At 44.0% G+C, this 24,520-nt stretch overlaps 3 protein-coding genes across 4 annotated transcripts in view; 1 reads left to right on the top strand and 2 right to left on the bottom strand.

The window, feature by feature from the left end:
• The first annotated feature begins 3,246 nt into the window (after positions 1–3,246).
• On the top strand, positions 3,247–4,038 carry LOC119654530 (transmembrane protein 222). Its single transcript, XM_038059973.1, has 2 exons — positions 3,247–3,392; positions 3,450–4,038. The coding sequence occupies exon 2, from the start codon at positions 3,467–3,469 to the stop codon at positions 3,968–3,970; it is 504 nt and encodes a 167-aa protein (XP_037915901.1). The 5' UTR covers positions 3,247–3,392; positions 3,450–3,466; the 3' UTR covers positions 3,971–4,038.
• Positions 4,039–4,253: 215 nt separating this feature from the next.
• LOC119654539 (RNA polymerase II transcriptional coactivator) lies at positions 4,254–4,972 on the bottom strand. The gene is made up of 2 exons (XM_038059984.1): positions 4,652–4,972; positions 4,254–4,592 (listed from the first exon to the last, which is right to left on the bottom strand). Exons 1-2 carry the CDS (start codon positions 4,709–4,711, stop codon positions 4,329–4,331), a joined length of 324 nt encoding a protein of 107 aa, XP_037915912.1. The 5' UTR covers positions 4,712–4,972; the 3' UTR covers positions 4,254–4,328.
• An 8,143-nt stretch (positions 4,973–13,115) lies between these two features.
• Positions 13,116–24,520, bottom strand: part of LOC119654308 (protein slit) — a 364,703-nt gene continuing 353,298 nt past the window's right edge. For both annotated transcript variants that reach the window (XM_038059629.1, XM_038059628.1), the window contains exon 23: positions 13,116–15,993. In XM_038059629.1, coding sequence (XP_037915557.1) covers positions 15,907–15,993 — 87 coding nt within the window. In that variant the 3' untranslated portion in view covers positions 13,116–15,906. The remainder of the gene's footprint in view (positions 15,994–24,520) is intronic.

A 24,520-nucleotide genomic window follows, 5' to 3' on the forward strand; every position in this document is an offset into this window, starting at 1 on the left:
CTCTCATCTTCCGTAACCTTATCTCCCTTCCAGAAGACCTCTTCCAAAACATCTTGCAATCCACCCTTCTAAGCTCAGAGACCCATGACCACAACACCTCACTTTGAGAAAGGGTTCTCATTATGTACGGGTGAGAAATAAAGGGCAGAGGGTTTACCGGAACTATGCCATCCCTAGTGAAATACCCGTATTTGAAATTCTGGGCACACTAAAGTGGAAACTTTCTGTCGGGTACGACTATATGGCGAAAGCCATTCCAGACGTGTCCAGAATGAATCAATGAATCCCAACTGAGCGACCAGACAGTGCAGTTTTCGGTGACGGGAGCGAAAGACTATTGGGGTGGATTTTGGGGGTTACCCGCTCAGCATGCGGAATAGGCTGAGTGGATCCCCACCGAAGGCACCCGGCATGCCAATACGCCTGGCATGAGTTTGCGAATGTTACCAAAGAGGAAGTTCGACGACCCATAAACAGCTCGAAGAACTGGAGGGGCCCAGGTTTGGATCGGGTACAGAACTTCTGGTACAAAAAGTTCACCAGTATACATGGTCGGTTGGCACACAACATAATTGAGGTCATGAGTCGACCGGAGGAATCTCCATCCTTCCTCACTGCGGAATTGCCTACTTTATCCCTGAAAAGACACAGTGTAGGACCCCGCAGACCGAAGACCGATTAGTTGCTTACCAACCCTCTACAAATTGATAACGTCAATTATTAGTGGAAGGGGCAGTGCGTACCTCGAGACCAACAACATTCTGTCCGAGGAGCAGAAGGGCTGCCGAGTTGGGTCAAGGGGTTGACAAGAGCAACTCATTATCGACTCGGTAGAGCAAGAAACCTCTTTAGTTACTATATCGATTAAGCCAAGGCTTTCGACAGCGTCCCGCGTACCTGGCTGATTGATGTCCTACATCTGTATCGCATTGATCCGAAACTAATAAAGCTTTGGCGGCAGTCATGGAAAGGTAGCACACCACCTTATCAGTGCCTTCATCTGAGTGTGCCAATACCTCAGAGCCTATCCATATAGGCATCTTCCAAGGGGATTCGTTGAGTCCCCTTTGGTTTTGGATGACCCTGAACCATCTTCCATGGCTACTGGCGGGCATCAAATTGGTGACCTCCTCATCGAAGCTATGACTGAGACAGACTTCTACAAGTACTTAAGAATTCTGCAAGGAACTCATGCTCAAGTTGATGATCTGAAGGATGCTCCGTTGTCCGAATTCCTGAGACATGTAAAGCTGGTACTGAAATCGCACCTCTCGGGGAAGGATAAGATCAGCGCATTGAATGTATACGCTATCCCTTCACTTTCTTATGCATTCGGAATATTGCCGTGGACGAAGATCGATCTGGAAAATGTCCAGCGGCGGATACGGACTATTATGCCCAAATTCCGAATGCATCATCCAAAGTCTGCCGTGGAGCGGATTAACCTGCCTTGTGATATCAGACATAGGGACGTAGTTGACGTGGCGGTACAATATAATCGCCAAGTCGACTCGCTGCGCGCTTATTGTTACAGCAAAGAACAGGCGAGTTCCTTACAAGCGGCTGTCTGTAAGGTAGATTGTGGGCTGATTCCACTTAACTTTAAGAATTGATCTTTCAATCCTCTGAGTGGGGCGAAGTCGGACCAAGAGCGGATCGATGAATGGAAGTCGCAGGCAATGCACGGTAAACACGTGAATTGTCTTTGGCAGCCATTTGTCGAACAGATGGTTGTGTGCTGCGGAGAGGTTCACCTTTACCATTCAGGATGGCGTGATCGCCACCCGAGCTTATAAAAAGTTCATCATGAAAGAACGGGTGGAGAACGACCAGTGCAAAATGTGTGCTTCTACATGCTGGTACATGAGTAAGGACGATTCCGTACATAACGAAGAAATTTATGAGCGATACCATGACCGTCAGGTTGTGGATAAAATCCGGCTCAATAGGTTACTGTGGACGGGTTAATTAATCCGTATGGATGAGGATGATCCAGACCGGAAAGTCTATAAGAGCAATATCTATGGTAGAAAACGAAGACGAGGCAGACCCTGCCTAAGATGGAGCGATGGTGTAGGCCAGGTCGTCAGACAGCTTTTAGGGATATCGAATTGGTGGACCTCGGCGCAAAACCGAGATGTCTGGAGTTCTTTATTAAGGCAGGCCTAGACCCGATACCGGTTGTTGCGCCGTTGATGATGATGATAAGACGCCAACTCATTTCCTCACGATATTCTGGCCGAATGCGATGCAACAGTGCTTCAAGACACCAAGATAATGGCGCAGTAAACCTTTGGCCGGTTGAACGAACTCGTGAGTCGTAAAAACAAATGAGGATTGTTTTCACTTTTGACTTCTGAAAATAATCGTTTTGTGGCCCTCCATTCAGCACTTCGACACTTTGTTTTTGGGTCGTATTGGAAACACCACGTTTCATCACCAGTAACAATGTTCTAAAGGAAGTTTTTGTCCTTTTTCGACTCTCTCTAAGGATATCGTATCCTTACAATGTTGGATTCTGAGCAATTTTTGGTCGTCAGTGAGTTTGTGCAGTACAAAGTGAGAATAAACCTTCCGATAGCTCAATTTCCCGGTCACAAATGCGATGAATTCAATTTTTGGACGACGATTTAGGTTGGATTTTTGGGAGAATCTCGCAGTTTTTCGATGCTTTCTGCTGGAATCACGAATTTCGCCTGGCCAACATAACGGTCGTAATTGATGTCTTCACGATCGTTTTTAAAATGCGAAATGAAATATACTGTCACCTTAGGCGCAATAACTTTGCTTCCAGTGAACCAACTGTCATGAAATTTTTACCGCAAGGCGGGAAAATATGTACCTTTCGAACGCCTATAAGCACATCACATATCCCTATTGAAAAAGTCTTGTTCACTTTGAGAGAGGCTGTGTATGTTCAGAATAGGAATTATCCAAGATGGCACGGGTCCCTCCTGTAATAATAATAATAATAATCGTTGGCGCAACAATCCATATTGGATCAGGGCCTTGAAGTGTGTTAGAGCACTTCATTCAAGACCGTAACGGTACACTAGGAGGCAATGTGGTCAGCATTGCGCTCGCCCTCCTGTAATGACGAAGGGAAATCCACGGAACATTTTCTATGTGAGTGCCCCGCCTATGGACGCATCAAACATCAGATTTTTTGGTGCTGATGTGCTTCAACTGCACCGTTAGTCACTTCATCAATAATAGAATTCAAATATGGCGCGATGATTCGAGACTCGAGTAATTCTGCTGGCACTCGAGAACAATTTTGGGATCAAGTCTTCTCAATTTTCAAACAAGAAGAAGCATCATCAGTGTTGACATTTGATGGCTGTCAATAAGGGGAAAATGCTAACATTGACCACATATCTATTTTAATTGAGGTAATTCATTACAATTTTACTACAAAGACAATTCTCATTGAATCCACCCTCTCTTAGGACTTTCACGACACCAAATGGCAGAGATGCCGCCGCAAATTGACTTTGAAAACCACAAATATCCGCATTGCATCGTCTGGACCCCGATCCCAGTCTTGACATGGTTTTTCCCCTTCATTGGTCATATGGGAATTGCGATGTCCAATGGGGTGATCCGAGACTTTGCAGGACCTTATTTCGTATCAGAAGACGACATGGCATTCGGCAATCCAACGAGGTATTTGATTCTGGATCCGTACAGGGTGGAGGGTGGCCTCACTGAGTGGGACGAGTCAGTGTCCAAGGCCTCCGTGGTCTACGGGACGAGGATGCACAATCTTTTCTGCGACAATTGCCATTCCCACGTTGCGATGGCGTTGAATACGATGCAGTACCGGGGCAAGACCAATTGGAACATGGTCGTCCTGGCGTTTTGGATGTTCCTGTTCGGGCGCTACGTCGGATTCTGCGGCCTCTTGAAAACTTGGATCCCCTTCTTGGTCGTCGTGGCGATCTGTACGACTTTTGCTGTTATTCTCTAAGTGGATGTCTGTGTATGTTAGATTTTAGCCAATAAAGTATTTAAATTGTGAATATAGAACAAATGTCATGCCGTTTCTTTATCTTATTTGCGGAGTTCCGCCAAGGCGGTCCGCCTCCGAGCTTCAGCTGGGATTTTGCCACCGACCTCGCAAATACAACCAAGTGAATGGTAAGATGCGCGTCACCACGTCAGGCTCGCAGTAAATTAACCTCTGATGCGCTTCCCCCCTCGCACGATAAGCACTCAAGCTAACTCTCCCAAACCAACTAAAAAAACAACGATCTAATTAGGAAACTGAATTTTTAATTCCTTAAGCTTATATTAAATACAAAACTGAATCGGAACAGAAAACCATGTCACTCTTCGAGAGCCTTTGTGATTTCCGGACCGTACTCCAGCAGTTTGCGCCACTGCAGCCCGGAGAGGGCGATGCCCTTCTTGCCCGGCAAGACTTTCCCGTCCCTCTCGTAGTGCTCGCGAATATCAACGAAGCGGCGCCCGCGGTATTCGTTTATGCGAACCAAACGCATCCTCTCCAGCACCCATTCCTTCTCTTCACCGTTGTTGTCTCCTTTCTTTGGTTCGCTTGCTGGCTTCGCCTTCTTCGCTGGCGGGTTCCTCTGAAAGAGGCAGGGATCCGTGGAAAATCTCAAGGTTCGATATTCAGAGGATAACTTACATCTTCTGGACCGGAATCGCTGTCGCTGCTGCTGGAGGTGGCTTTCTTGTTCTTCGGCATGTTTGTTACCTCTGACTGTAGTACTTTCAGCAGATGAATGCAAGGTTATGCTCGATGCCGGCAAGGGTAGCGGGTCTAAATGCAAATCCACTAAGTCTTTCCAGAATTGTTCACGGAAAAATCAGGATCCAAAATGTCTGCCCGATTGCCGGTAAAGATAAACGCACCAAATGAAAAATGACGCGACCCAGAACAACTGCAATCGACTGACACCGCACCAGCTGTTCCTTTATCTTCACTGCACGAAAACTGTTGCGCGCCATACCAACATCGATTTTCAAATTCCCAATTTCTGTCAACCGATCAGGGTGCCATCTATGGAATTTTATCAAAAAGTGGTTTGTGAAGAGAGAAAAAATGCAGCCGGTACCGTAACATCATTGTTACAACTCCTTTGACCAATATACGATGTAAGGGTCGGCGGCTCGAATGGATCGATGATGAGCTCGAAACGTTTCATCAACTGAGGACAGCGCTTACTTCCACGGCGGTGTTACATAGAAACCACATAGATCGCACTTTCCACCTTGTCCTCTCCAACCTTTCCCAATTCTTTCATGCCCCGACTTACGTTGTGCCTGATGCTAATCATTTTGCTCTCGAGTTCGATGCTACCAATTTCAACTTTTGTAAGGCGAACTTCGAAGGTCTGAACTCAGCCCTGGCGGTAATCAACTGTGTTGCCTTCCTCTCTCCATTTACGTATTTACGTGTGACCAAGCACTCAACACCTTCTATACCATTTTATCTGATCTTCCTTCTCGTTACATCCCCTCTTCTCCTAAGTGCTTACACTCTTACCCTGTCTGGTTCACCACTGAAGTCCACAAAAAAATATGTCAAAAACACAGTGCGAGGAAGAAGCTCCTGTCTTTTAGTACCTATGCTGACTTAGTTTTTTCCAATCTCTACCTTTCTCGCTCAAAGCCTTAATATGTAAGTCCAGAAGCGAGTATTTAACCAGTGTTCAAGACTCATTAAAGCACGGACACCTCAAACCTTTCTGGTCCCACATTCGCTACTCCTGCTGTCGTGCCCAGCTATCCCCTCCATCCAGTAAATTCTCTAGTTCCTCAGCTAACTCCCCCCACCTATCTTGTGATTTACTTTGCCGCTACTTTTATAAAGTCTATATTCCCCCCCCCCCCCTTCCTATGAATTTCTCCTGCTAGAGGATGTAGCCTGCCCCGCATCGCCTGCCATTCTCCTTCTTATCCCTCTCCTTGTCGAATACCTCATTATCGGACCTGGCTACGATGGTCATCCAAACCTCTTTTTGCTCAAAACTAGTAAGTCCATCTCCCTCCCCCTATCATTATCATTTTCCTGGCTTGTGGAAAGAGGCTCTTATCATTCCCATACACAAAAGTGGCGATCATAAACTTGTCGAGAATTACAGTACCATTTCCCTCTACTCCTCCTGTACCAGAATGTTGGAAAGATAAGTCAGCGACTGGTTGTCCGCCCACTTTGGCCACCACATAGTAAAAGAGCAACACGGCTTTTTTAAGCTTAGGTCCACTGCCTGGAACCTGTTTGACTTTACCAACTTTGTCCCCAAATGTCTAAATTCGCGGCAAGAAGTACATACCATTTACAGTGATTTCGTTAAAGCCACACACTGTAAATCACAATATACTTCTATCCAAACTCTCGTCTCTAAGCGTTTCCATACCACTTGTTTTATGGCTTGCCTTTTACCTCCTTTGACGACTGCACTTCCCGTTTCTTCTCCTCCTTCTCTGGTGTCCCACAGGAATCTACTCTGGTCCCTTTGTTATTTTTATTTTTTTACCCCTCCCCCCCCACCTTCTTAGTTGTCTCTGTTTGCTCTATACCGACGACCTTAAGCTGTTTTCTGCTGTATCGTCGCTTATGGACTGTGTTTTCCTTCAATCGAACCTAGACACTCTGGTTCGTTGGTGCTCGGCTAATGGTTTAGCGCTAAGCGTCAGAAAGTGTCACTCTATGTGCTACCCTTAAAATTCTCACCCACTTCTTTCTCCTACTCTCTTCACGGACATTCCTTATCCTGCTTAAATTCCACTGAAGATCTCGGAGTCATTTTCGACAAAAAGCTCCGCTTTGACACCCACTGCCTCGATGTCATCAATCGAGCAGCAAAATTGTCAGGCTATACTTCGTTCCTCCTCTGATTTTGACTCCATCCAACCCTAATTAGCTCTCTTCAATTCCCTCGTGAGGAATACCCTGGGGTACTGCTTCGTGATCTGATCATCTTCGGGTAACTGCAATTGTTTTGCCCTTGAAAATGTGCAACGTAAATTCACCCGTTTCCTCTTTTTTAAGAAAAGCTTTCCTCGGATCTGAGGATCGTCATTCACTAGGGTACTTCCAAGCGAGGCTGGAACGGCTTAAGCAATTATGGACTTCATGCACGGAATTACATTCCGTGGTACTATCCGAAACAAAACTTACTTGGGATCAACGGAAAGAATATACGAAGGAGTATGGATATCTACATGGACCTTCTCACCTGCTTCCAGACAGGGATCAACAAATTCAAGGCTATGGACGTCGCAGGGAAGAATGAGCAACCATCCGCTGGCCCAGGGCAGATATGGCTGGAGCGAATTGCTATTCGCAAGTTCAACGGGGACTATAGTCAATGGAGGACTTTCAACGACCTTTTCAAGTCTGTGGTGGATAACAACGAAGGACTCTCTCCTGTACAGAAGATGCAATACCTAAAAACTCATCTACAGAGGGAGGCTGCCAGGGTAGTGCAACATCTGGAGGTCAGCAACGATAACTACCAAAAAGCGTGGGAACTCTTAGGAAAATGCTTTCAAAACAAAAGGACGGTCGCTTGGAATTACTTGCGGAAATTCCATAGCATGCCAATAGCAAAGGAAGGAGAAGATGCAACTATCAAGCTGACCATGGACGCAACCTCTGAGTGTCTAGCTAATATGGAAGGCATCGACGTGAACGTTGAACACTGGGATCTACTGATAATTTATACGATTGTTCAGAAACTAGATCAAGAGTCGAAACGTCTATGGGAGACATCGCAAGGGGCGTCACTCGACATTCCGAAGCTGTCAGTATTTATGGATTTTTTGACTGGTCGCTTCAGAAATTTGGAAGCTCTGGGTTCTCCGAAGAAGAACAAAAGTGCTCGTGGCCAATGACGCTACCGAATGCGACATGTGTCAAAGGGATCACCAGATACACCAATGCAGCAAGTTCAAATCATCAACCCTTCAGCAGCGAAGGGACACCGTACGGAAAAGGAGTTTATGTTACAACTATGTTAAGAAGGGGCATAACGTAAATAAATGCCCATCCAAAAGTCGATGTCGGCTGTGCTTTAAGAAACACCATACGCTGCTACATACCGTCGCGATAAATGCATCAGAGTTTTAGGTCGAGGCGAAGCCGTTTGTTCCCGAGTTCCCGATACAAACGCCTTGATATCCAAAAAGGACGCCGAGTCAACAATTCTGCTGGCTAAAGCAAGAATTCAAGTACGGGGCGTAACCGGACAATTTATCTTTCTCAGAGCATTGATTGATTCCGGGTTCCAACGAAGCACACGGAGGCAGCTGCACAATTGCTTAACGTCAAACGGTATAGCGCTGAAGCCAGCAGGTCGAGTTTCCTTATACATGAAAGCAAGGAAGGGTGATGTGAACCTCAATATATCCACCTTCATCATACGGAGCATCATCAATGTCTGCCCTGCTGTGGATATTAAGGCTCAGTTACCCAAAGGACTGAACTTAGAGATTTGGCTGATCCTGCTTACAGCACCCCGGCCAACATCGACGTGCTACTAGGGGCAGATGTGTACCACTCGTTACTACTACGAGCATTTAAGAAACGATCTCTATGTGCCATTAACACCAAAATTGGATGGTTACTGATTGGGGTAACACATGTGATAGACACAAGCGCAGGCATAATATTCATAGTTAGCACCGAAGAAAGTGCGGGGCAGCTGCTGAGGAAATTCTGGGAGATTGAGGAGCAACCGACAAAAGCACTCTGGACTCAAGACGAGCAAGCCGCTGCTACTTGGTATACGAACACAACTAAACGGGATTCAATGGGAAGGTATGTTGTGCGACTCCCATTCAAAGAGGAAGCTCAACCAGCCGACGAGCTACGCGATTTACAGAAAATTGCGCACATTCGCTTTTCACAATTAGAAAAGCGATTACCTGCGAATGACGAATTACGGCAACAATACGTGGCATTCAAGACGGAGTACCTCAGGTTTTGTTCCCCAGAAGGAAGTCCTTTCGATGTGCAACTATTACTTGCATAATCATGCAGTCTGCAAGGCAGAGAGCACAACAACAAAGCTTAGAGTGGTGTTTAACGCATCGAAAACGACCCCCACCGCCAAATCGTTCAACGATTTCTTGCTGGTTGGACCCATGTTGCGGAAAACCATTATCCACGTTCTAATGAAATGGTGAACGTTCAAGTATGTGATTGCCGCAGACATCGAGAAGATGTATCGACAAATCGGTATCCACGAAAAGGATCAAGATTTTCAACGCATTTTATGGAGAAATCATCTTTCCACTGAAACATTACAAATTGGCGACTGTCACTTATGGAACAGCCAGTGCTCCCTACCTGGCTATTCGAACCCTGCAACATCTAGCCAATGACGTATGCTTGAATTTTCCTAAAGCATGTTAAGTCCTGGAAGAAGACTTTTAAGTTGACAATGTTCTGTCCGGTGGTACCACCATCGAAGAAGTTAGTCAGTTGCAACAGGACTTTATAACGGTACCCAACAAAGGAGGTTTCAAACTGCGAAAATGGGTTGCGAACGATGACTCAGCGATTGAAAAGATTCGAGAAAATGACCAGGAAGTCCAATTGCCTCTAGATATCAATACTAGGGAAGATATCAAAACACTGGGTCTACGATGGCATCTGGTTGAGGACGCATTCACTTTCAAAGTAAATTTGAACCCAGAACTCGAAGGGAAAATGACGAAACGTCAATTGCTGTCGGAAATTTCGAAACTGTTTGACCATACCGGTTGGCTACAACCATGCGTCATTATGAGGAAAATGATAATGCAATAGTTACGCACCAACAAAGCGGGCTGGGATGAGCTCATTGACGACGAACTCAGTACGAGATGGATGGTATTTCGTAAGCAGTTGCCTACCTTACAAGGCGTGTCAATTCCTCGTTGGTTACGGTATGAGGCTAATGATCGTCTTCAGATTCATGGATTCTGTGATGCATCAGAGTCTGCATACACAGTAGTTATATACTCCCGTATCCAGGGTTCGGATGGTACGATTACAACAAGGCTACTCACGCCAAAATGGCTCCTTTGAAAGTGCTATCAATTAGAGTTGTGTGGAGCAGTTTTATTGGCCGAACTCATGAAACCTACATTTAAGGCACATAGATGTTCCTACGTCAAACCATCAGATTCCATCATTGTTCTCCAGTGGATTCAAAAACAGGCATTTAAATGGAAAACATTTGTCGCTAAGTGAGTCAGCCTAATACATTTGAATTCTGATGTCGTTCAATGGATTTATGTAACTGGTAAGACCAATCCAGCTGATATCGCATCTCGTGGAACCTTTCCTCAGGATTTAATAGGAAACATCCTATGGTGGGAAGGAGCAACGTGGTTATCAGAAGACTGCAATAAATGGTCAAAAACAACCGTGTACACCGACAAATCCATGGCCAGCAAAGAAATCCGTAATGATAAGTCGTGCTTGGTGAGTATGAACATTGATCGAGGACTCGATTTCACGGCGAGGTTTTTATCTCTCATGAAACTCGTCAGAGTAATTTCTTGGTGCAGACGGTGGGTTAGAATAGGCGGGAAGGGTTCTTAAGTACAGATGAATTGCGGGAAGCTGAAAACGTATATGTGCGAGGAGTGTAACATGACGCGTTTCCCGAGGAAATTAAGCTGCTCGAAGACAAAAAACCACTTCCAAAATAAGATTAAACCCATTTGTATATTTAGAGCATTTGCTCAGCGTCGGGGGAAGGATACAACGGAGCTCGGTTTGCGAGAACAAAAAGCATCCCATTATACTTCCAAGAGGACATTTCGCTAACCTAGTAATTAGACATCATCACCACCACGCTTCATGAGGAACACAGTTGGTCCTTAGTACAATACGAGGGAAGAATGGGATCATGAACGGCTTGACTGCGGTAAAATCTTTAGTAAGGAAACACTTGATATGTTTTAAGGTAAATGCGAGGCCGACCCATCAATTGATGGGCGAATTGCCTATCGAGCGGGTTCGCCCAGGGAAACCCTTTGCACGAAGCGGTGTTGACTATTCTGCTCTCATATCCATCAATTGAACCAGTGGAAGGGGAACTAAAACACTGAAAGGATACATCTTCGTCTTCGTCTGTTTGGCTACGAAAAGGGTACATCTGGAATTGGCAAGTGATTTAACAGCAAATACATGCATCGCGGTCATTAGACGCTTCGTGGCACGCGGAGGAATGGTTCATACCCTGCTCAGTGACAATGGAACTAATTTCATTAGAGCAAATAAAATATTCATTATCATCATCAACGGCGCAACAACCGGTATCCGGTCTATGCCTTCATAAGGAACTCCAGACATCCCGGTTTTGCGCCGAAGTCCACCAATTCAATATCTCTAAAAGCTGTCTGGCGTACTGATCTACGCCATCGCTCCATCTCAGGCAGGGTCTGCCTCGTCTTCTTTTTCTACCATAGATATTACCCTTATAGACTTTCCGGGTGGGATCATCCTCATCCATACGGATTAAGTGACCCGCCCACCGTAACCTATTGAGCCGGATTTTATCCACAACTTGACAGTCGTTATGTAGGCTACGAAATCGTCCATCCTCATATAGGGGGCCAAAAATTCTTCGGAGGATTCTTCTCTTGAGCGCGGTCAGGATTGCGCAAATTTTTCTTGCTGAGAACCGAAGTTTCCGAGGAATACATGAGGACTGGCAAGATCATTGCCTTGTACAGTAAGAGCTTTGACCCTATGGTGAGACGTTTCGAGCGGAAGTTTTTGTAAGCTAAAATAGGCTCTGTTGGCTGTCAACAACCGTTGCCAGATTTCATCATCGTAGCTGTTATCGGTTGTGATTTTCGACCCTAGATAGGAGAAATTATCGACGGTCTCAAAGTTGTAGTCTCCTATCTTTATTCTTGCCGTTTGATCAGTGCGGTTTGGTGTTGTTGATTGGTTGGTTTTTGGCGCTGACATTGACACCATATACTTTGTCTTGCCTTCATTGATATGCAGCCCAAGATCTCGTGCTGCCTGCTCGATCCGGCAGTTTGTACGTCTCGAGTTTTTCTTCCCATGATGTCGATATCGTTAGCATAGGCCAGTAGTTGGGTGGACTTAAAGAGGATTGTACCTCTTGCATTTACCTCCGCATCACGGATCATTTTCTCCAGGGCCAGGTTAAAGAGGACGCATGATAGGGCATCTCTTTGTCGTAGACCGTTGTTGATGTCGAATGGTCTTGAGAGTGATCCTGCTGCTTTTATCTGGCCTCGCACATTGGTCAGGGTCAGCCCAGCCAGTCTTATTAATTTCGTCGGGATACCGAATTCTCTCATGGCCGTGTACAGTTTTACCCTGGCTATGCTATCATAGGCGGCTTTAAAGTCGATGAATAGATGGTGCAACTGGTGTCCGTTATTTATGCGTATCTTAATAAATGAAACACTGTTTTTTCGATATTTCATTTTTCTTTTTTATTTTTAATAAAATTTAAATATAAATAATTTTTATAATATAATATAATATTTTTAAAAAATGTTGGGGTTTCAGCGAAAAAGAAAAACTAATGCAATTTTGTTTATTTTTTCTCGTTCCTTCATAATATAAAAGATAATAAAAGAAATACAAAAAAGAATTATAATAATTTTTGTGATTCTGGTGAATTTCCAATATATTTTCTTATCTTTTCGATTTTTTCATATTTTATATTTTTTTTTTGTATAAATTTTCTTTATATGTATAAACAATTTTATGAATTTCCATTCACATTTTTCATAATTTCGATTTTAGCATTTTTTTTTTCCTCGTATCAAAATGAACAAAAATACTATTTGTAATGATTTTTTTTAAAAGAACCATATAATAGTTGTGATTTATATTTGTTTGGAGCAATGATGTACGGTTTTGCTTTGTTCTTAGTTTCTTTTTAAATGTATTTTTCTTTGTTTAATTGTTGACTTGTTTTATGCTTCTTTAATACAATATATATAAATAATCTGTTATTTGTTTTCATTTCGTAATTAGTGTTGATTTTACATTAATTTAATTTAATATGTATATATATATAATTATTTTTACATGCGACTACCCAGTTTAGATGTATATGCTTTTCTCTTCGATATTATCCCCTATCAATTCTCGTATCTTTTTTTTAAATTAAATTCAATTGAAGTATCTGTTCGATCAGTCAGACGAATCTATCCGAATGCAAGGACAATTGTTGGTTTCGACGTGTTGGATTAAATTTGCTTTTGGTTTATTTTAAAGATAGATAGCAATATTCGAGATTATTTGCTTTCTACGTAAAAAAAACTTTGTCAGTCTCGAGTTAAGATTTGTCAGTGAAAATTTATCATATCTTTTTCTGACTATTGAGGATCGTTCTTTTGGAAACGGATAATTTTATCAGAGAATCAATGTCATGAATCTCCCAGTTTATTACTTAATCGTGTTCAATCATCGGCAAGATTGGCGAAAAGTTTTAGCTTTCCATGAAAACCATTTCCTTGGAATTTTATCTTATATAATAATTAGACAATTTTCAAGCCGCCATTCATTGCTTACCACCAAACAATTATTAGTATTTCATTTTTAATGATTTCTTGTTGTGAAGTTATTAGTTAGCTACCGTTAACATGTTTACTTGTTAGTTATGACGATCACAAAACACATTTAATGTTTATATCTAGTCCATACTGTTGCTTTTTGGAAATATCAATATTAAATATTTGTCATTAAATTATTTATTGTACGATAAGGCGATGAAGCTCTTGAACTACTTTCTTTATCAAATATATATTTATATATATATATGTTACGTTATGTACCTTTACTTTCTGAATATTATCGGCTTTCATTTCACAGGGACGCCAAAGACTGGCCACTCAATTTTATACTTGCACCACGCATAGGGTTTGTTCTGCACCCATCCCCGTGTCATGGCTCATGAACGCTTAACGCGCATTAAGTCCATCCTTACTAGGCCTACCCAAGGGCATGACAAAGGATAGAGTAGGACATATGACTTAGCTCCTGCGAAACATGTAAAATACAGGTCCGTTAGTACGGACCAGGTACTTCTACCGTCACCAATGCATCAGGCGTATTTGATCAAGAATTCGTTGCTTGAAAATTGCTCCAAGCATACCAAATACTGTAGAAACTGCTGCTACTCCCATCATAGCTTGCATAATGCAATGTATATTGGAAAGGTCCTGATTGAGATGTCGGTGACGATGTCGTTGCCGATGATGTTGTTTTCTTGTCTCGGCCTCATGGAAACGTTGTTGCCGTTCAAAGTCTTCATCAAAATGAGGAATGATCGCCAAATTCACAACTTCACCTTTTGACATGAGTTCAGCGGTTGTTTTCGTCGGCTCCATCAGAGATGAATCGCTCATTCTAATATCAGAGGATCTTGGTGGTGTCAAGTGGTTGTTACGTTGATTTTGATCATCATATTCAGACATATCGAAACCAAAATTATAGTCCCGAGTTTGTCCGCCATTGGAATATTTGGACAGATCCACAGTTGTAGCCAACGCAACATTGGGCTCAGGCGTGGTTGATGAGGTGGGAATATCTTTGATCCTAAATTGCTTGAATTGATTCTTTTTTATGCCTAGAACTTCAGACAGAGGGCGGTTTATACTTGGCAGTATTGAGTTCTCAAACTCTTTAGGTGGTGCTAGAGAAGGGCTTGTAGTTGTTGTGGCTTCCTCTGTTGGAGGAATTGTTACCGGTATTGAGGTCTCCAACTCTTCGTCGGAGTCCTCAAAATCGGATTTGATACTATTTACATTACTAGATTTATTGTCAAAATTAAATGCATGGCTAAGATTGAGTATGGGCTCGTATTTAGTATTTTCTGAGGCGCCTCGATAGAGCAGCGCCACTTTGCCGTCTGGTGTAAGTACAGGCGTGATTTTCTGCAAGGGCATTTTCCGGTCATGGGTTGATGAGACCACAGATGGTAGTATTGTGTGCTTGTTGCTGGAGCCAGCTGAATGGTCTTTGGCACTGTTCGTTTGCTGGTAAACAATGCCCACTTTTCCATTGGGAGTGGAAATGATTTTGATAGCATCATTTGCGTTCTTTCGGAAATATTTATTACTTGATTTCCTTTTTGACGAAAAGAAAGTATCATCGTCATCGTCGTCATCATCATCATTTATAAACTTTCCGCTGCCTTCAGCATTACGGTCCTCGTCATCTCCATTCACTCTATCGTCGCTCGCACCACTGTCCTCATCATCATCAATTAGTAATTTCTGTTGTTTTTGGTGTCTCGTCTTAGACTTTTCTAGAAAGTCTAACCTAAATCGATTGTTGTATAAATTATTTCTAAATTTATTATAAACGCTTCCATATCCACCACTGCCCTCCTCACTTGCGAAGCTAGCATGCTGCTGATCGCCTGCTTCGAGCCGGCTTTCAGACGCAGACTTTGAATCCTCCTTCCTACTCCCTGTATCCTCGTCATCTTCCTCATCTGAATAGTCATCGTCATAGTCATCATCATCGAAAAAGTCAACACTGGGACTTATTAAGACTTGACTATCGTCATTTCCATAATTATGCTCCGTAGCACTATCATCCGCTTGTTGCTCACCGGCATAATCATCCCCTACATCGTCCTCTTTATTTGTTGTACTATCAGGGAACTTTTCCTCCTGTTCATTGTCATCATTGGGATTATCCTTGTCGATTCTATCACTAATGGTTCTATTACTAATATTTAAATTATCATCATAACTACTTAATTGTTTATAATCAACACTATCTGAAGTTTTGTCACTTATACTGATTTGATTAACAGTTTCGCTGCTGCTATCGTTTTCGTCGCTTTCGTACTGCTTCTCACTGTCGTAGTCGTCCTTAATATTGTGGTTTACATCTAAACTTTTACTCGTTCGAGGGGTAGTCGCATCTTTCAGTCAGTAGCATTTCTTTGAGCATCCGCATTTCCGTACTATGTCAAGATTCTTAACGTATTTGGTATTGTTACTGCATACCATTCGCACCTGAGGGTGAAGAATGTAGAAAATCGATTAGGACTAAAGTTTATTGGCAATTTCATTTCATTCAAACTAGATAAATAGTGCTAATGAGCTCCCTTCAGTTCAGGTTTTAATTTAAATTTATATTTCTGTTTGTATAAGAGCTAAAAATTACAAAGCCAAAATAGGACATTCACACCTTATCCCACACCATTCATTACCGAGTCAAACGAACAAGAAGACTGAAAAATCCAACATTGCTGAGCAATTACGAGATGTCCTGAATAAAGGATGGAACTATAAAAATGGTAGAGATACTTTCCGCGAGCTCAGAATACAAGGTAGCTAACAGTACTACATTTTTCTCAGCTACTTCATCCATTACACGAAAAAAAATTCAATTAGTAGCACTTGTGAATTTTCATCCCTTTAATTGGAGCTTTCTTATGATTGGGGCGTAATCTTAATGATGTGCTAAAATAAACGACTCGAGTCTAGACGCGTTTCGTACTGATTATCATGAGACAATCTAGGTAATAACTATCGGGCAAACCCGTAATTGTACACTTTATTTGCTGAAGCTCAAGGAGCAAAGATACTTTTTTATCTAAATTGAGTTGAATGTTGACATTTAATGTTGTAGGACTTAGAAAAGTAGTATCAGAAAGGGATTAGGATAAGGATCACTGACTGATTCGAATTCTTTCTAAATTATTTGATTGGAAGAGTACGGACCTGTCGAGAGAAGTGGGTGATCCTTCAAGGTTCTAACTTTTCTCAGAGGGACTGAGAATAAAAACTTTACCAAAATTAGACTGATTTTAAAATTGGAGGGAGCCTATCGTTTTCACTTCGAATTTCGGGTTTTTCCCTAGGATCTGATTGCCCGTCTCTGTAAGAAATGCTAGAGATTTTGGCGAAGTTCATTAAGTAAAAAATCCCCCCTGTCAGCAACTTTACACGTCCACCATCGAGCAGGGGTCAAACAGTGCATTGCAGGATAGACTGATGCGGGATATAGCTCCCTGAGGGCCCCGTATTTCTCTCTGAGGGTGAGCTGTCTCTCCTCTAGGACGATGTGTGGCTTTTCAGGGGCCGAGCCTCTCGTCTACCAAGACCGATAGTGAGTGGTGAGTGGGAAAAGAAAACGAAAACCAAACAAGCGGGGCCCCGTACCGCACCAAAACTGGTTAATCAGGCGGAGGCACGTTTCCGAATTACTGAGAGCACCCAAGAAGGGAGAAGTTGGGACGTCAAGCAGTGGATCCAAGGTGAGCATTGGTATACTGCGTGGACAACAGCCAACGAACACCACTGCTCAAAGAGCAGGGACCAGCAAAAGCACGTCTGAGATAAATATAACAGACGTCAGGAAGGAGACAGGTCTCAGTGGCGCCGATGTTAAATGGTACCTGCACTATCTGAAAGAGGGCCTGAAACCAGAAGAGGCCCTTAAGAAGGCTCAGGACAGACCTGAGCCATCTCTACCAGAGTCGAGAAAGCGGGGAGCAGCAGAGATCAGCCCGCATAAAGAGAATATTCCCAAAAAATCCAAACCTGAACCCAAGGGGGGAGAAAACCCGGGCAGGTCAGGAGTGAAGGCAGGACCCAGGAAGCCCGCCATTAGCTATGCTAGTGCCGTCAAGGGCATTCGACTGGCCATACTGCCAAAAAGGTTTCCCGAGCAAATATTCACTCGGGAGGAGCAGGAAATCATTGAGGACCTTGTCGTCAAGCAGATGATCAAGGGTTGGACGTCGAAACTGGTGTTCACCGGGATACACTTTCGACCAGGCCTTATACTGGTGGACTGCGCGACGGCAGACACCGCAGAATGGGTTAGAACCATAGTTCCTAGATTGCCAGGCTGGGAAGGGGTGGAACTGTCAACATGTGCTGGGGATGATATACCAGGAGCCCACATGGTGACAGTTTTTCTGCCAAAGGCCGCAGCAATAGAAACGGAAAACCTTATGAGACTCCTAATTGCTCAGAATGAAGATCTCCATACTCGACTATGGAGAGTCTTCAGAAGCAAGGTGGAGGGCAAGGGTAAACTCCTCACGATCGGGGTTGATGACCGATCCCTGGAGGCAATTAAACGTCGGAGTTGTCATATCAACTACCGATCTGGCAACATACCCGTAAATGTGCACAGGGAAAAGCCGAGGAAAGAGACCTCGGAGGAGGCATCGGGTGGAAAACTTACCGAGGTCCCTGAAGAAGTCTCGGAAGCGATAGAGGCCGAAAGGACTGGATCAACCAGGGAAATAGACCTGCTGCCCAGTGAAGAGCAGAAGCTGGACAACCTAGACCTAGGACTCCTAGGGCACAGGGTGGGCAGCGACGCGCAGGAAAGCGCATGTCGGAGGAGGAGAGTGACACTCTGACAGTGGAGAAGAGCTCCAAACAATAACGGAGTCAATGGCCAGCACTAAGATAGCCCAGATAAACCTCCACCATGCGAGAGTTGCATATGCAGTGATTGCAAGGGCAAATTCCAAGGAGAACATTGGAATAGTGCTGGCTCAGGAGCCCTGGGTGTACCGGGGGCTGATTCGCGGTCTGCAAGGAGGAAGCATGCAGGTAATTTGGAACTCCTCTTGTGAAAAATCAAGAGCTTGCATAATTCTCAAACGTAATTTAAAATACATATGTCTTTCAGAGTTCTTAATCGGGGAACTTGTGGCTATCTAAATCTCATTGGAAGCCGGGAGGAGTCCTCGAGAGGCAGTTGTAGCATCGGGATACTTCCCAGGAGACGAGAGCCGGGCTCCACCGGAACAAGTCGCAAAACTGACGAAGTATTGCGAGGATAGGGCGTTACCACTTCTTCTCGGCTGCGATGCCAACTTCCATCACGAAGTCTGGGGAAGCAGCGACACCAGTTGTAGAGGTGAGTACCTTTTCGAATTTATTCTTAGGAATAAGTTAGAAATATACAACGTAGGGAACACTCCAACATTTGTGACCAGCACCAGACAGGAGGTACTAGATATAACTCTAGGAAATACCCTAATGAACGAAATGGTCAGGAATTGGAGGATGTTGGATGAACCCTAATGTCTGATCACAGGATAATCAGATTCGACATTGAGGCTAACTCCGAAATAAAAAGAATAATAAGGAATCCCAAGAGAACGGATTGGGAATCGTACACAACGCACTTGAGCAACAAGATTGCCCACCTTTAAGGGGGCGGTGACATCAGGAGCGAACTGGAATTAGAAACGGTGGTGGAAAGCCTCAACACAATCGTCATTGACGCATATGAGGCCAGCTGTCCGGCCAAGATAGTCAAGTCATCAAGGGATATACCATGGGGGAACAAGAACCTAGCCAGAATGAGAACAGAGGCACGAAAACTCTTTAACCGAGCAAAACAAACCGGGGACTGCCGGAGGTATAAAAATGCACTGACTGCTTATAGCAACGCAACCAGGGAAGCGAAACGGAACAGCTTCAGGAAATCCTGTGAAGGGATTGAACAGATCACAGAAGCAACCAGGCTGTAGCCAAAGACGGGGGAATATCCTCTGTCTGCTTGAAAAAGGAAGATGGGACATTTACCGAGAATGAGGAGGATAGGGTACACTTGCTTCTCAGAACTCATTTCCCGGGGTCCTACCCCTCGGTGGCAGGCGACAATAATCTGCCTGAATCCCCAAGAACGAATAAAAGGGGAAGGAAGGAGAGCTGGAAGTTAGCAAAAGGGGTATGCTCAGAAGCTAGGCTAAGATGGGCAGTGGGAACTTTTAAACCAATTAAATCTCCCGGAGTAGATGGCATTTTCCCAGCGCTTATCCAGAGAGGCTTAGGAATTATCTTATTGTCTCTTCTGAGGGTGGTAAGGGGGAGCATAGCACTGGGTTACATACCAAGGGCATGGAGACGGGCAAAAGTGGTCTTTATTCCGAAAGCGGCTAAAAAGGATCCTTTTCACTCTAAATCTTTCAGACCAATCTGCCTAACATCGTTCGTACTCAAAACGGTGGAGAAGGTCATAGACAACTATATTAGAACCAACGTTCTAAAGCGTAATCCCCTACATCACTGTCAACACGCTTACTGGGCAGGATGGTCAACTAAAACTGCTCTGTATCAGCTGACAGAGGTACTACGGGACGCCATAGAAACAAAAGAAATTGCACTTTGCGCGTTTTTGGATATCGAAGGAGCATTCGACAACACATCGCACACAGGGATACAGGATGCCCTGAGCCGCAAAGGAGTGGGAAACACCATGGCACTCTGGATGGGCAAAATGCTAGAAAGTAGACAAATAGAGGTACAAACAGGTACAAATTCTATTATCATGAACACCACTCAAGGCTGTCCACAGGGTGGACTACTATCGCCGCTGATGTGGAGTATGGTAGTGGATGAACTCCTGGACGTGTTAACAAATACTGAAATACAAGTCCAGGGCTATGCGGACGACATTGTTTTAATCTGTAGGGGCAAATATGACGATACCCTATGTGATAGAATCCAAACTGGATTAAGGGTTACTAGTGCCTGGTGCAGGAAGGTGGGTCTGTGGATCAACCCAGCCAAGACCACCATAGTACCATTCACTAGGAGGCGTAAGCGTGATCACCTGAGAGCCATAATATTACATGATATGGAGGTGAAACGAGAAACAGAGGTCAAATAATTTGGGAATTACGCTAGACCAAAAATTACCGCTGCAATAGTAAGGCCAATGATTACCTATGGAGCGGTAATCTGCGCAGAAAGAATCGAACTCAGCACACAAGCCAGGGAATTATATAAGCTCCAAAGGCTCGGTTGCGTGTGTCTCAGTGGGGCAATGAGGACATGCCCAACGGCATCTTGCAGGTCCTTCTGGGATTAACCCCTATCCATCTACACATACAGATGTAGGCAAGGAGATCAATATTCAGGATGGCCGGTAGTATGAGTGAGGCGGGGAGCTGCTTAACTCGAAGGAAGATTGATATTCTTTCTAAGCGGTATCCCGAATTAATGATACCAAGGGATAACATGACAACGAGGTTTCACTTCGATAAGAAGTTTGAAACACGTTGGACTAACATGGCAAACCAGCAACTGATTACTTGGTACACTTACGGATTCCTCACAACAGAGGGAGCGGGTGCCGATGTCATTGGTCCAAGGAAAATGTATTTGGCGCCAATGGGCAAGTACATTTGCATATTCCAAGCGGAAATATACGCCATACACAAATGTGCCTCGTTTAATCTGCAAAGGAACTACAGGGGACAGAACATTGCTATTCTCACCGATAGTCAAGCAGCGATCAAGGCACTTAGGTCCAAGCGGGTGAACTCTAAACTGGTATGGGAATGCCTTGAGAAACTGAATACACTCGGCTCGTCCAACAAGGTCTGGATACTTCGGATTCCAGGCCATGCTGGATTGGAAGGCAACGAGGCAGCGGACGAACTAGCCAAGAAGGGAGCAGGGACGCCTTTACACGGGCCAGAACCCTTCTGTGGAATCGGAAACGGTTTCACGGCTATGAATCTAAGAAATGAAGAGGAACGGTTGAGGGAACTATACTGGGCGGGCCTACCAGGGATGGAGCAGTTCAGTGTGCTTATTGGGGGATACGAACTCATGCGCACAAAGGATTGCTTAAACTTCACCAAAAAGAACCTCTGAATCATAGTGGGAATTCTCACTGATCATAGTCGGCTGAACTAGCACCTAGGGAAGCTAGGGATATCTACAGACACTGCCTGTTGGTTTTGTGAGGAGTGTAATGAAACCTCTATACACGTCCTAGGACAGTGCCCGGCACTTGCACAAAGTAGGTCGAGGCATCTGGGAGAACACTTAATACCAGATGCAAAGCTGAAAGATCTGGAAGTAGGGAACATAGTAAAGTTCCTGATGGTTATAGGCCTGCCTGAGATACTATGATCAATAGATACACTATAACCAGTAAAAGGGGCATAATAGTTCTTTAAGGAAGCGGTGCGACTTTCCTTTAACCTCCGGTGACAGTTGATGTTGATAATATGATGTTGGTAATTGCCTTGTTGGCAAGGATTACTTTTACTTTTTAATCTATTGCGCTTGGAGGGCATCTTCATGTAGGAGTTCGCTATTTAGCGTATTGTGATCTTTTGCCCTGCCATGAGTGGTGGGTATATTTACCAAAATATCATTGTTTGGAGAAACATATGTAAAGAGGCCGCTATTGTCATTCGAACATTCGGGCTTTCATCAATATCCCTGGAGTTCGTGGTGTGTTAACTACAAGGCAGAAGTGGCTGTGCATAGGTCACAAACCAGGAAAAATATCTTCACTATGTCGTTTATTATTTCAACTTGTTTTTCTTTAAACCCTGGCCTGTTCGATAGCGGGGTTGATTGATTTAAATTAGCTTCACCATTTTCCGAGGTCATAGGTATGATTCTGGATGAGTCAAGAGGCTCTCAAATCATTATCTGGTGTATCCAGTCATCACTGTTTCGGTTTGGATGGTTTGAATCTTTCACCATCGAGTTCGACGTTCAGGCTTATTTTAGCTAGTGAGTTCTCTTTGTGTGATTTACAGTCCCTACCATTGAACATGATCCGTTCGTAATTTTTGATGGGTGTAAGCCCATGTTGCTCGCATATACCGGGTGCGGCAGCATAACTTCCTTTTTTAAAATGCGCGCCACTCAGTTAGTTGATGTCATAGCGGAGCGCTAGTGGTCTCGTTCAAGAGGGGATACTGTAAAGTTTTGTCCCGACACGGTTCAGTCGCCATCATGCGTTGGAATAGTGAGGAGCGTGCCCTTGCCGTTGAGATTTACTTTTCAAGCGGATGTTCGGTTATTGCAACACAGCGTGCATTTCGGAATCGCTTTAATTTAGCGCCGTTGGCTCCCGTCCCAGACCGCAAATCAATTGTTACATGAGTCACTACATTCAGACAAACTGCAAGTGCGACAAAAGGAAGAACTGGAGTCCCTCGGCCCGTTAGATCACCTGAGAACATTGAAGCAGTGAGAGCGTCAATGTTGCGATCGCCACGGCGTTCTGCGCGCAAACACGCATCTGCCCTTGGACTATCCGATCGTTCTGTGAGAAGAATTCTTCGTGATGATCTTCATTTTCATCCCTATAAGATGGCGATGGTGCAGGAACTTTCAGAACGTGACTTCAATTCTCGGATGAACGCGTGTGAGCTTCTTCTTGATGTCGTTCCCGAGGGTGCTATTGTTTTTTTTTAGCGATGAAGCCCATTTTCATTTGTGTGGGTCGGTTAATAAACAAAACATGCGCTACTGGGCTGACACCAACCCTCGAGAATTGCATCAAAAGCCTTTGCATTCACCCAAAGTCACAGTGTGGTGTGCAATTTCCTCAGCTGGAATTATTGGTCCCTGGTTTTTTGAGGAAAATGAGGTTACAGTGACAGTGAATTCGGACTGGTATGCAAACATGCTACAGAATTTTTTTTTCCCACGGCTAGAAAATTTGGATTTGGGGGACACTTGGTTCCAACAAGACGGTGCAACAGCACACACTTCAAGAGCATCGATGGCTGTTTTGAGGGAACACTGTCCAGAGCGCCTTATCTCAATTAGAGGCGATTTGGAATGGCTGGCACGCTCTCCCGATCTGTCCCCTTGTTTTCCGTGTTTATGTGAACCGTGTAAAATTTGAAGACCAACATCCAGGAAGAAATTGTCAACATAACATCTGCTATGCTAACAAGAGTCATGACGAACGCCAGAAATCGGTTTACGCAATGTATGGAGAATGGGGGACGTCACCTAACAGATTTGATCTTCAAAACAATGTAAATAAAAACTTTAGACATGTACCTACATTATATGATAAAAAATAAATAAATATTTTCCGATGCACACAATAGTTTTTATTATAATAATCGTTGGTGCAACAATCCATGTTGGATCAGGGCCTTGAAGTGTGTTAGAGCACTTCATTCAAGACCTTAACGGTACACTAGGAGGCAATGTGGTCGGCATTGCACTCGACCGAGATTATTACCCTGATTTGACTCAGGTACTCATTCACAGTCGACTCAGACTGGTGTCCGACGTCAAATCACGATACAAATCCCACTGCCACCAGCGAGATTTGAACCGCGACCTTCCGTACGACACCCTTGCGCTCTAACCACTCAGCTATCCGGACAACCAGTTTTTATTGAGTTTTGAAAAATGGAAGTTATGCTACCGCACCCTGTATAATAATATATTTTCGTCTGCATTACCGCGAGACGTCGTTCATTGTGTTTGGTAGTCGGTTAGCAGTCAATATCATAAAGGACAACAGGGCGACGGAAACTGTAGCAAATTTCCCATTTGAAATGTTCGATGATGCGTCGATCAGTTAGGTCCTGGGAGGATCGACGTTTAGGTCTAATCCCACGGTTTTCTTAAGACATGGATTGATTTTGTTACCATAATAACAGCCCAGCGGTACCAGCTCAAAATAAGTGCTGACTCAGTATTCATTCTGGTAGATGTAAGACCTACCTGAAGCCTCTACCGAACTAAAGAGTACCCATGAAACTCTCTCCAAGGGGCCAACCGCAAA

Source organism: Hermetia illucens, chromosome 4 (assembly GCF_905115235.1).
Source record: "Hermetia illucens chromosome 4, iHerIll2.2.curated.20191125, whole genome shotgun sequence".
NCBI classification, from domain to species: Eukaryota; Metazoa; Arthropoda; class Insecta; order Diptera; family Stratiomyidae; genus Hermetia; species Hermetia illucens.

Bases quoted from the DNA above. Each gene is read 5' to 3' on its own strand.
- LOC119654530 (XM_038059973.1), top strand. From the start codon at position 3,467: ATGGCAGAGATGCCGCCGCAAATTGACTTTGAAAACCACAAATATCCG.
- LOC119654539 (XM_038059984.1), bottom strand. From the start codon at position 4,711: ATGCCGAAGAACAAGAAAGCCACCTCCAGCAGCAGCGACAGCGATTCC. The intron at 4,593-4,651 runs GTAAGTTATCCT...TGCCTCTTTCAG, and splicing joins GCGATTCCGGTCCAGAAGAT to AGGAACCCGCCAGCGAAGAA.